At 63.5% G+C, this 11,876-nt stretch overlaps 1 protein-coding gene across 1 annotated transcript; it reads right to left on the bottom strand.

Annotated features, from left to right (window-relative positions):
• Window positions 1–5,556: 5,556 nt before the first annotated feature.
• On the bottom strand, window positions 5,557–10,487 carry DLX6 (distal-less homeobox 6). The gene is made up of 3 exons (XM_074195027.1): window positions 9,895–10,487; window positions 8,473–8,666; window positions 5,557–6,592 (listed from the first exon to the last, which is right to left on the bottom strand). Exons 1-3 carry the CDS (start codon window positions 10,433–10,435, stop codon window positions 6,341–6,343), a joined length of 987 nt encoding a protein of 328 aa, XP_074051128.1. The 5' UTR covers window positions 10,436–10,487; the 3' UTR covers window positions 5,557–6,340.
• Between the last annotated feature and the right edge of the window lie 1,389 nt (window positions 10,488–11,876).

Below are 11,876 nucleotides of genomic sequence, written 5' to 3'. Positions count from 1 at the left end.
CAAGGTCTGGAAAGGAGCCCCAGGCTGGTGGGGATCTCGGCCGTCTGCTTTCCTGTTCCTGGTCTTTGTTCTCCAGAGCTTCTGATTCACGTCGAGCTTCTTGCGTGGGAGGGAGGCTGGGGTGGGGGAAGAGAAGGAGCGCGGAGGAGCGTATAGGAAGCGATTTCGAGCTTTCCGAGACAATTATCTTCTGGTGTCAAAGTCGCACCTGAAATGAGGTCCAGGTCTTTGCAGGTCCAAGGAGTACAGATGCCTCTGTTCGGGGCGCTCCATCTCCAGCCTCAGTAGCAGTCCTTGCCCAGTCTCGGCGATTGTGAGACACACTGTCCCTAGAATGGTGGAGGCCCCCCAAATACCCCACAGGTGGTCCCTGACCAAGAGAAACAGTTGGCACTAGAGACCGACTTTAGATCCTCCCCTCCCCCCACCAGCCCAAGAAGATAGAGTAGAAGCTGCTGGAGGTGCTGACCACTGGGCCTTTGCTAGAAAGAAGAAGGAAGGTCTGAACGAGGCCAAACAATTCCAACAATGCCCTACCAGTCCCCTCCACTGGCCTCCCTGGGAGGCAGAGCCTGATGGTCTTGTCTCCGGTGCGGGGCAGAAGTGCTGGGGAAGAGGCAGAGATGAGGTTTCCCTGGTCCTTAGCAAATTCGCCTCTTTGACTTGGAAGGCTGGAGACCCCAAGCATCCGAGCACTTCCTCCCTGGGTCTGGCACAGTCCACCCACCCCCCCCCCACCCACCCAGTGTAAGCACCTACCTGGATGATGTCAAGCGATGGAGATCTCTTTTCCCCACTCTGGCTCTCTCGAAGCCTGTGCACCCAACATCGAGAGGGTTCTCTGGTCTTTTCCAGGCTGACTTGGGGTGGGGGGCAGGAAGGAGGGAAGAACCTGAGCCTCCCCACCTCCAGTTGGGCATTGTCCTGAACCAGGTACAAGGCCCTCGACTTTCCTGGAGGTCAGAGCTCCTGAAGGTCCTAGCTGAGCACGGCAGGAGGATCAAGGTCTGTGAGCTCGGTGGGGGGGCATCCCCACAAGGCAGAAGGGGCAGTTGGCAGCAGGCCAACCTCGCTGGGGCTCTGTGTTCAGACTCTACCTTATTCTACTCGGGCCTTTCAGGATCCGTGGGCCTGCAAAGGGTGAGCAGAGAAGGGGCCCGAGCAGGTGGGCAGAGTTCCCCCGATGCCCACCTGCCTCCACCGTTGGCAGCTCCACGGAAACCTCAGACATTTCCGAAAAGGTCCCTGGCAATGACCAGTCCACTTAAGGTCTCCGGTGGGGTGGGGTGCGGTGGGGTTAGAGGGAATGGCAGGGGCTGTGAGGCCATGCGTTGGGTCAGGGTGGCAACAGGGCCCTAAGGCCCTGGCGTATGGGGCGGGGGGGAAGGGTGCCGTACCATCGGGGCTCAGCTTTCCTTCCCTTCACGGAAGGATCCCGGGAACCCAGGAAAGAAGCGGGGAGCCCGACGGTCAGGGCGGAACCCAAGGCGCCAGTCGAGATCCTGTGGGATTTCCGCAGCCCTTTGTCCTCGACGTTCGCCCTGCCCGCCGCCGTCCCCCTCCCTTCCCCAGAGCGGGCGCGGCTCCTTCCTCACCTTCCCCCCCCCAGGTCTCCCCGAGTGCCCAGGAAACGAGAAGCTCCGGGCGGCAGCCTCTCAGCGGCCCATTTGTGGAGCCCGACGAGGGGCTCCACAATGGCTGCGTGGCCCCACTGGCCAGCTTCCCATGGAACACTCCGGAATCATTACCTCTCGGGCTGGATTAGGATGCTATTATCATAATCTGGACGTTTCCAATTATCTGTAATTTGCAAAGATGCACCGGGTCCTGATTACAGCAGCGTGTGTGTGTGTTTTTATCAAGCTAACCATCACTAAACAGTGACAGTAATAACCGCTAATTTCGCCGCCGATATAAGAGGTGCTGGGCTGTGCGAGCAAGTTCACACCTGGCTGGGCTCCCTCCCCGACGGTGCAGGGAGCGCGAGCTGCGCCCGGAGCAGCCACCGCCCCGCGGGCTCGGCGTCTCGGCCCCGAGCGCAAGCGCTGCCGGCTCTGGCCCCGGGGTAAGTGCGCCCTTCGAGCGTCCTTGCGGCCAGCCTCGGGGGCTGCCCGGCTCCATGGCCTCAGAGAGGCTGGGGTGGCTAGAGGCCTCGGCCTCCGGAGCCTCCCAGGGCTTTCGGGGCTTAGCTCCCAGCCCTCCGCCTCCAGCCGAGGCCCTGAAAGACAGAAGTTGGAGGAGTGGGAGTAGGGTGGAGAATGGGGTGGGGACACTGAGGCAGGGATGGTGGAGGCGAGGAAGGCCAGGCCCTCTACCCAGAGTGGGGTGTGCTGAGGAAATCTCGCCTTTCTCTAGCTCTATTTGGTCTGTATCAGTTTTGGCTCTCGTCTCTGCTCCATCGCTGTCTCTGTCTCTCTCTGTCTCTGCTGGTCTGCCTTCCCACTCACCCACTGACCCAACCCCTTTTCTTCCTCCTCCTGGCTGATATGAATGAGATAGTTTGGGGCCTCTGTTCAATGTGGGTCGTGAAGCCCGGGGAAAGGCCGCGGGCCCTGAAGGTTCGTCTGAACTGCCAAAGCAGAGATCAGATCTCTCTGCCTGGCCAGGCCAAGGCTGGTGCTCGGGCCTCCCCTCGGTCCTGGCTGGGCCGCAGTCTGGGCCGCTGGCTGGCCGAATTCCGGGAGAGACTTGCCAGAAAACTCCTGGAGCTGCTTTGGTCTGTCCCTGGCCTGAAAAAAGTCTCCAAAGGCTGGCGACCTCTGTCTGAGGCCCTCCCACTGGTACAGTTTGACTTGGGTCAGGGGCACCCACTTCTTTGGAGACAGTCTGCTTCCCAGTTCCCCCCCCCCCACAGTTCTCGGGGCGTTGTTTAGGGCCTGCTGGAGGGACCGAAGGAAAGCTGAAAGTTGGTCATTTAGCTGGACGGGCCTTTCTGTCAATGCACTGCCACGGGCCAGGGCAAAGATGTCTCCCCTGTCCCCCCCACCCTCACCCCGAGGCTGGGTGGAGGTTGGGAGAGCTGCTTCCAGCTGTCCATAGATGACGCTGTTTCCCAGAACTCAGGGCGCCTGTCGTTGGCTCAGCCCGCAGCTCTCCAAGGCAAAGGAAGCGAAGAATTGGCTGGCTCCTGGGAAGCCAAAGTGCCAAGGTGCTCTGCCCTTCTCTAAGAGAGGAAGGGCTCTCCTTGAAGGGGGGGTGCTGAGCTGCTGTGTCAAAGACAACGAGATGGTCAGGGGCTTTGGGGAGACCCTCCTTTGCTTCCACGCACCCCACCCCGGCTTTTTAGAGACAGAGAGCCCAAAAGGAACTCTCCGACCAGCCCAGCCAAGACCACTTGCCCCTGGGGACCAGGAAGGATGATGTTGACACATTCCTCCTACACATCTAAGCCTGGAAGTCAAGGGCTTCCGAAGGAGGCTATTTTGCGGAGTTACCGCATAACGCAGGAGGTTCTAGGACTCTCGGGACGATTCAACTCCGTTTTCGGGTTGAGATTGCAGACCCCTTAACGATAAACCCCTCCCATCCCCAGTCATCCCGACCCAAAGGAGCAGGAACTATGACATAAACCCTTTGGGGGGGGGGGAGAAAGGAAAGAAGGAAGGGAGGAAGGAGGAAGCAAAAAAGTCAAAGAAAGACCTTAGGAAAAAGGGAGGGAAGGATGAAGGCAGTGAGAGAAGGAAGGAAGGAAGGAAGGAAGGAAGGAAGGAAGGAAGGAAGGAAGGAAGGAAGGAAGGAAGGAAGGAAGGAAGGAAGGAAGGATGGATGGAAGGGAGGGAGGGAGGGAGGGAGGAAGAGAGGAAGGGAGGGAGGGAGAAGGAAGGAAGGAAGGAAGGAAGGAAGGAAAGAAGGGAGGGGAGAAGAAAGAAGGAAGGAGAGAGGGAAGGAGGGAGGCAAGAAAGAAAGAGGGAGGGAAGAGTTGAGAGCCCCAGGTCCTCCAGCTCCCAGGAGCTCGCTAGGGTCCGGGATGCCAGGCGCTCCCAGTGGTTTGGCACGGGTCTCCTGTTGGTTTCATGGATGGTATGGTAGCTAGCTTTCTCTTGAACGTAATTTGAATAATTCAGTCAAAGCCCACTAGCAGCTGTACTCCTGCAGCCTCTTCCATTCTTTTCAGCATTATAATTTTGGTTAATTTTCAATTTTAGGTCCTACGTCTCTGCAATTTGTGTATGAATAACAGAATAATTTCCCTCTTTTGTTTCGCCTTTCCTGTTCCTGAATCTAAATAAAGATGGCTTTTTAGTATTAAAAGTGGGGGGAAATTACAGGTAATTATCTTTGACGGTAAAAACGCTGTAATCAGCGGGCTACATGAAAAATTACTCTAATTATGGCTGCATTTAAGAGAATGGAAAAAAACCTTCTTGTGGATAAAACCCTGAAATTGTCCCCAATGTCTGCCTCAAATTGGATGGCACTGCAGCTGGAGGCTTTGTTCCGCCGTGATCCTGGGGAGCGCAGAGCCCAAAGTTTCACAGTGGGAAGGGGGGAAAAGAAAAGAAAACAGTTTTCCTAATGGAACAATGCGAACGGTAGAAAATGACGAGACTGATCGGTCTGAAACCATTCTGAAGGCTGACTGCGCGGGGAAGTTCCGCAACAAAGAGGGAGCGGGTCTCTGGGTAAGTAGTTTTTGCTTTGTGCCTAATTATAGGGACTGTCCTTTTGCGCGGCGGCGGCGGCGGCGGCGGCGGTTGTCATTAGCCTGGGGGGAGCCGGGAGAGAGCGAACGGCCCATTGACTCCAGATCAATGGCGCCCGGCATTCAAGGCTCAGGTCTGCAGGCCGCCCAGGGCTTGCCGGAGCCATTCATCCTCGCAGTATGGGGCTGGCGGCCGGCTCTGCGGCCCCAGGCCTTTGCAGCGCCCTGGCCCGGAGAGCTTTCTCCACCCCCGCTCAGGACCCCCCAAGAGCCCCAACTGAGCCTGGCCGGGCAGCGCGCCCCCCCCCCCGCCCCAGCCGCCAGAACGGTTTCCTAAGGGTCAAGGGCCCTTGGGCCCCGGCCAGTGTAGACGTGGCCGAGCCCATCCCTGGCTTCTGCCTGGTTTGGCGGATTCTGAAAAACAGCCGGAGAGTGGGTACCTGGGGAGGGGAGGACGGGAGAAGGCAGGGAGGTGGTGGTGGTGGGGGCGACCACACCGTCCTAGGCTTAAAGATTGACCTTAGGCATGTCTCCTGAATTGCAGAGGTAGAAACGGAGGGGGGGCAAGAGGAGCAGGGGAGGAAGGAAGGAAGGGGGGGGTGAGGGCTAGACCACGATTCCTTCTGAAGCAGTGGGGGGAAGGAGAGGGGTCCCCGCCCTTGCAGGCGCCCGTTATTAGTTTGGTTTTGTTGGAAGAGACAGAACTTGTTTTTCTTATTAACGAGGTCTTTCTTCAAGGTGGGGGAAACGAGTGTGGGGGCGGGGTGGGGAAGAGCGGTGGGAGGGGAGAGGAGAGGAGGAGGGGGAAGGGGGCAGAGAGGAGAGAGAGAGAGAGAGAGTCCTGGGCATCTGGGGGCTTTTACTCCATATATGAAAGAAGAAGACAAAAACATACAAAGTCTGTACAGCTAAAATTCAACAATATATACAGAAAGGTTTTCGTTCTAAGCGTCCCAAGCAGCTGCTCCGGGGGGGTGGGGGTGGGGGTCGTCCGCAGTCACTTCCCGGCCTGGGCCTTGCCAAGACTTGGGCGGCCGGGTGAGGGGGGGGTCGGGCACTGCCCTCTGTCAGGGCTTGCAGAGGGGGCCGGGGCAGCCAGGGCTGGGGGTGCGCAGGAGGCTCTGTCTGTGTTCCTGCTCTGCCCATTTGGAGCTCAACATGCAGCCGGCCCCTCACGGCCCCCCTCCGGTGAGACAGGCAGGCTCAGAGCATCTCGCTCCGGGCAGAAAGGGGGCGGGGAGGCCAAGGAGGGGGAAGTTGCTGTGGCCTGTCCGGGCCTGGCAGGAGAAGTGGAACAGCTCTTTCTCCTCCTTCCTCGGGGCAGCTTCCTGCACCCAGGGCGAGCCTGCGCCTGGAGCCGAAGGCTCTCACTCCAATGGGCTAGCAAGTCCGGAACGAGTCTCGGCCCCGAGAGCCGGCCAGGCCAACCGCGGGGGAGGCCCTGGGAAGCCAGAACCCTCCTGGAGATCTGGGGAGAGCTGGGCTGTCCCCAAGGCTCCAACCCCTTGGGCCAGGCCGCTCCGTGGGGGAGGCGGGAGGGGAGAGTGAGGAGAGAAAAGCAAAGCAGAACAGCCCAGCCGGCCTCCTGGTCCCAGCCTGCCCTGCTTGCCTGGCACCGCTTGGTTCGGAGACCCCAGACGGGAACTCCCCAGCCCTGGCAGGTGACTCCTTCGCCAGCTCCAGGTGGGCGCCGCGGGGTCACATCATCTGCGGTCTCTGCATTGTGTCTTGGTGTGGAGAGGAGTACCAGGGGGAGTAGCCCGGCATGTAAGTGCTGGGGGGCATGTTGACTCCCTTGGCCGAAGCAGAAACGTCCCACACGGGAGGCAGGGCCGGCGAGCGGGGGGACAGGGCGGCCGAGCCCGCCAGGGGCTCGCTCTCATGCGGATTGCTCCCCTGCTTGAGCAGCTTCTTGAACTTGGAGCGTTTGTTCTGAAACCAGATCTTCACCTGGAAGCAAAAGGCAGGAGTCACCAGGGAGGTGAGGAGTGCAGGCCGGCTGGGCCCTCCCACCTGGAGCCGAGGCCGACAGGGCCAAGCCAAGGCCCCGAGCAGGCCCCTGGCCAGCCCCAACCTAGCCGCAGGAGGCAAAGGATCAATCCACTGAGTCACTGTGCCCCGGGGCCAAGAGCCTGCTGGGGCTAGACTTGCTCAGGGCCCCTCCTTTGCTATTCTCAGATTCCCTTTCTATTCTCCCTGCACCCAAGGCCTGTGTGTATGGGCACCAGAGGGAGGGTGAGCCCTAACAGATGCCGTGGCTCTAAGGACAAACCGTGAGTTCAGGGTGGCCAAGAGCTGAAGGGGGAGTGCGGGAGAGTGCCAGGGTCCGCTGCAGCCCCAAGGCTCATCATTCAGCCAGCCTTCACTCACTGGGGGAGCTTCTGATCCCACTGTGGTCGGGCCTGCAAGAGTGACAGGCCTATGCTGAGCAGAGGAGCTCAAGTGTAGGCCCCCGGGGAAGCTGAGGCGGGGGGAGGAAGGGAGGCGGGGCCTCTCTGCCCTGCCTTGGCCAGGAGTGTGTGGAGGGTCCAAAGGATGGACCTTCTTCATACACACACATGTGTGTATGTGGACAGTATGTGAACCCGTATATAATCCACAGGGACTGACACATCTTTGGCTAAGCTTCCAAATCTATAGAAACACATACATGTACACACAACACAAACACATACATGCGCCCACACAACACAAACAAGGACAGCTATGCACATATCTAACCCAATCCGCTTTCCACACTGTGCCCGGCTACCATCCGCACCCAACATATATACTCACACTAAATCTCAACACCTCGGCAAAGGTAAACAGACACACAATCTTAGTCGCTAGAAATTGATGTTCTCTCAAAAAGCGCAGCTTTCCCAGTAAAGGAAAGGAAAATCTCGGCCAATGGGGAGGCGGCAGGAGCTGCCGCCTCCCCTGACATTCCAGGCCTGGCTAGCAGGCTCCAGGGTGAGGTCCGGGCAAGGACCGCCTTCGGTCACTGAGTTTCCAACCCGGTTTCTGCAAAGCTCCCCAGCTTCCGCACTAAGCCTCGGCTCCTGCACCCACGAACTTCGTCGGGAGCTGCCCGGGCGAGGCCAGGGTGTGCCAGAGGAGATCTGGGCCAGTGGGCACCTTTGCCCAGGCGTTCCTGGCCAAGGACACCCTCCAGTCCCCTTTCATCTAGCACCCTTCCCTCCCAGTCGTTAGTCTCAGCCTACTGGGCCCCAGAGGAGCCTTGACAAAGACTGCCTGGAGCCTCCAGCAGCCACTGTCCCGAGCCTGCAGGCCCCAGGACTCGGATACCCGACTGCTCCAACCCCCGGCGGTCTTAGAAAGGGAACTGGTTGTTGCTACAGGGCGGGGGGGGGGGTCCTTTTGCAGCTAGAGCTGCGGTCCCCGTCTAGCGTCTCTTGATTGGCTTCCTTGCTCTGCCAGGGTGCTAGATTGCCTGCTTACTCTCTCCTACCTCCCCGGGAGACTGCTCCCCCGGCTTGTAAGGAGGCCTCTGGCCTCTTCCCTCTGCTCCTCGGGCACCATCCTTGCCTTTCTCCGGCCAAGCTCTCGCCTGCTAACCCGCTAGCTCTGTCTCCTCTCTCCCGCACGGGGTGGGGCCGGCGGTGCGGGCCGGACCGTGGGGGTGGGAGGTGGAGGATGCGGAGTGGAGAGGAGGGTCCCGGACGCCAGGTCAGAGCAGTCCAGGACCTCCCTCCAACGCTCCTCGGCTTGTCCTTACCTTGCAAACGTGCCCCCCAGACGGAGGCCCCGCCGAGAAACCAAAATTCCTGGGTCCCAAGCCCTCCCCTCCCCTCGTCTTCCACTAGAAGCTTCCCGGGAGGAATTACCTGGGTTTGAGTGAGGCCCAGGGAAGCCGCGAGCTCGGCTCGCTCGGGCAGTGCCAGGTACTGGGTCTGCTGGAAGCGGTGGTTCAGAGCCTGTAGCTGCAGACTCGAGTAAATGGTCCGAGGCTTCCGGATTTTCTTCCCTTTGCCATTGAACCGAATCTCCCCGTTTTCAATGACCGTGGTTTTCTGTTGGTCTGTAAGCAAAGGGAGCGGGTGAGAGGGAGCCGGGGGAGGGATCCGCGGGGGCCAGTGCGGGGCGCCCCCAGGGACCTCGTTTCTCCCTCCCCGAGGTCTCCCTGAGCCCCAGCCGGCCTGGAAAAGCTCGAATCCTTGTGTCGGCTGCAGCCTTGGCGCCCCGGGGACCCTGGGAGTGCCCACCAGCGAGCCTTCAGGAAGGAAACGAGGACTGGGCTGGGGAGGTGGTGAGAGTCCCCCAGCCAGGCCGCGGCAGGAGTGGGGGGCGCGCGCGCCAGGCATAAGGGCGCCGGCTGCTCAGGTACCCAGCTGAGAAGGTACGGGCACGTAACCGTGCCAGCCCTGCCTCCCTCCTTCCCCACCCCCAGGTTGGGACTGGGTGACTGGGAGCTGCCACAGCGATTCTGCTCCGTCTCCTCGAAGTGTGGGCTTAGGCCAGCCCAACTCCCAAAGCCCAGAGCATCCCCGCCCCTCCCAGCCGGCCGGGGGGGGGGGGGTCTTCCCTGAAAACCCTAGGTACCCCCCCCCCCAACAGAGAAGGACTGGGGGAGGGTAGGATCGATTGCCTGGCTGCCGCCGCCCGGCCTCCAGTCGACTCTGCTCCGTTTCGGGCGAGGCTGCCAGCCCGCCTCCCTGTCCTCCCGGGCTAACAAAGACTCGGGCGAGTTTCCCCGACCTCCGGGCTAGGAGGGGCCAGCTTGTGCCCCAGCCTGTGGGAACCTTCCCCACGGCGGCCTGGCCAGAGAAGGGACCCTCTCGGGTAGCCCCGCTTCTTCCCATCGAGCCGGCCGGCAGCCGGGCTGCAGCGGCGAGCCAAAGGGTCAGAGGCACCCCGGGCCGGAACCCCGCGGGAAGCCCGCTCCTCAGGTAGAGGCGGCGGGGCAGGAAGACTGGCGGCCCGGCGGCGGTGAAGCAGCTAAGAAGGGTAAGAAGCCGGGAGGGCCGGCCCCCGGGACCAACGGGGACCGCGTCCGTGGGGCTCCGTGTGAGGAGGAGGAGGAGGAGGAGGAGTGTGTGGGTCCGGGCGGCCCCCACCCAGGAGACCCAGGGGGAAGCCGAGAGCGAAGCCGGGCCGGGTTGGAACTGGGAGGAGGCCGGAGGCGGGAGCCAGGGCTGCAGGAGAGAGAGAAGGGACCGGGGAAGGGCCGCAGGCGGGGAGGCCGCCGGCAGAGCGCGGGCAGAGAGAGGGCGGCGCGCGGGCAGGCGGCGCGGGTGCCGGGCTCTCACCTGGGTCGTCGGGCCGCGTGGGGCCGGCCGAGCCGCTGTTGTGGTAGGCCTGGAGGTAGGGGCTGTGCTGCGAGTGGCTCATGTAGGGGTAGGCGGCGGCCAACGAGCGGTGGCTGTAGGCGCCCCCGCCGCCCCCGCCGCCGCCGCCGCCGCCGCCAGCCCCCGACGAGTAGGGCGCGCCGTGGTGCTGGTGGTGGTGATGGTGGTGGTGGTGGTGGTGGGAGCCCGCGGCCGCCGCCGCCGCCGCCGCCGCCGCCGCGGCCGAGTGGAGGCAGTGCAGCGGGTAGTGGGCGCCCGCCATGGCCGGCGAGCTGGGCGGCTGCTGCGCCGCCGAGTGCGGCTGCCCGGGCCCCGGCGGGGGCGGCGGCGGCGGCGGCGGGGGCTGCGGCTGCGGCGGCGGGGGCGCCTGCGGGGGCGCGGGAGGCGGCGGGGGCTGCGGCGGCGGCGGCTGCTGCTGCTGCTGCTGGCCGAACTCCATGAAGGCCGACTTGGACGAGTCCTGGGCGTCCAGGGCGTCAGCCATCGCGGTCATGGTCATCATGAAAACTTTGGCGGCCGGAGGGAGCGCTGTCCTCCCCGGCGGCGGCCGCCTCGGCCTGGGCCCGGGCCCCCCGGGCGGCGGCGGCGGCGGCGGCGGCGGGGCTCGGGGGCGCTGCCGGCTCCGGCCCCCGCGGCCACCTTCGCCCAGCGGGCTCGCGGCCGACGTGGGGTCGGGGGGCGGCGGCGGCGGCAGCGGCGGCCTCCCCGGCCTCTGGCCGGCCTCTCCCCGGCGGCCGCTGTCTCCCGCACTCTGGCCTCCGCTCGCTCGCTCGCTGCTCGCCTCTCTGCTCTCTCCTCCTGGCTCCCCCCGCGCTCCCCCTCGCTCCCCCTCGCTCCCTTTCTCTCGCTCCCCTCGATTTTTTTTTAATAGAAAGAGATCTAGTGAGCGGGGCCTTGTTAACTAGCAGGGAGGAGGGGGAGGGCTGGCGGCGGAGCGCGGCGGCGAGGGGGAGGGGGCCCGCGCTCCCCCGGTGCCCCCCTTGCCTTTTCGGGGGCTGGCGCCGTTTAAGGCAGAGATTTTAAGGTGGATTCTGCGAAAGTTGCGCTTCTGCTCGCAGACTTCATGCCGACGCCACGAGTCGAATGGTTTGTCTCCAGAGGGCAGCGCCTCCCCATTGGTCAGCCAACCCCTGACGTCACAGGCGCACGGCTTCTACTGGCGCCCGGGCCGCCGAGCTCTTCGCCTGCCTTCCGCCAGCCCAGCGCCAAGGAGAGAGCGGCCCCCGGGCGCACCCCGCTGCCCTCCGCCGAGGCTGGCATGGCGCCGCCGGGCCCCGGCGCCCCGACCCGCGCCCTCGGCCGAGCCCCGCCGTCCGCGCCAAAGACAGACCCCCCCCCCCGGCCGGGCCCCTCCCCGGTCGCGCCCCTCCCCGGCCCCCGCCCTCCCGGGGTCCAGAGGGGGGGGAGTTCCACCGGACCCGACCCTCCCCCCCCCGGGGCCCCCGGGCCCTCGCCCCTCACGCCGCTCCCGTGCGCTCCTCTAAGCTCCCGGCCTGAGGGGCGAGCCGAGGGTAGAGAGGGACACTCGGGCAGCTGCGGGAGCGGGGTGGGGGTGGGGGGTGGAAAGAGGGGACCCGCTCGGGGTCCGCGGCCCGTCCCCCTCTCTCCTCCGAGGGAGCCAAAGCACACACTCCCGAGCTCCCTCCCGTCGGGGAGAGGCCCGGGCCCCGCGCGCCCCCCCCCCCCCGCGCGCTCCCCGCGCCCCACGCAGGCCTGACACTAATGCATTTTTTCCTATTGAAAACAGAAGCCACTGTGCTGCTTTCAGATACATGCAAATGATGCGTGTGGTTAGTGGTTTGGCAACGGGGAGCCCCCAGGCCCTGGACTGGCTCCTCGAGCCTTCCCCTCCTCCCTCCCCCGGCCCAGGGGGCCCCGGGGGAGCCGGGCCCGAGGCCTGCTCCGGCCCGGCCCGGCCTCTTCGCGGCCCCGGCCCGGCCCGC

Source organism: Macrotis lagotis, chromosome 7, assembly GCF_037893015.1.
Source record: "Macrotis lagotis isolate mMagLag1 chromosome 7, bilby.v1.9.chrom.fasta, whole genome shotgun sequence".
NCBI lineage: Eukaryota > Metazoa > Chordata > Mammalia > Peramelemorphia > Peramelidae > Macrotis > Macrotis lagotis.
This window is presented reverse-complemented; position numbering and strand designations above follow the sequence as displayed.

Coding starts and splice junctions, on each gene's coding strand:
- DLX6 (XM_074195027.1), bottom strand. CDS start 10,435: ATGATGACCATGACCGCGATGGCTGACGCCCTGGACGCCCAGGACTCG. Junction 8,667..9,894: donor CACGCGGCCCGACGACCCAG/GTGAGAGCCCGG, acceptor CTTTGCTTACAG/ACCAACAGAAAACCACGGTC. Junction 6,593..8,472: donor TGGGCCTCACTCAAACCCAG/GTAATTCCTCCC, acceptor TTTTGCTTCCAG/GTGAAGATCTGGTTTCAGAA.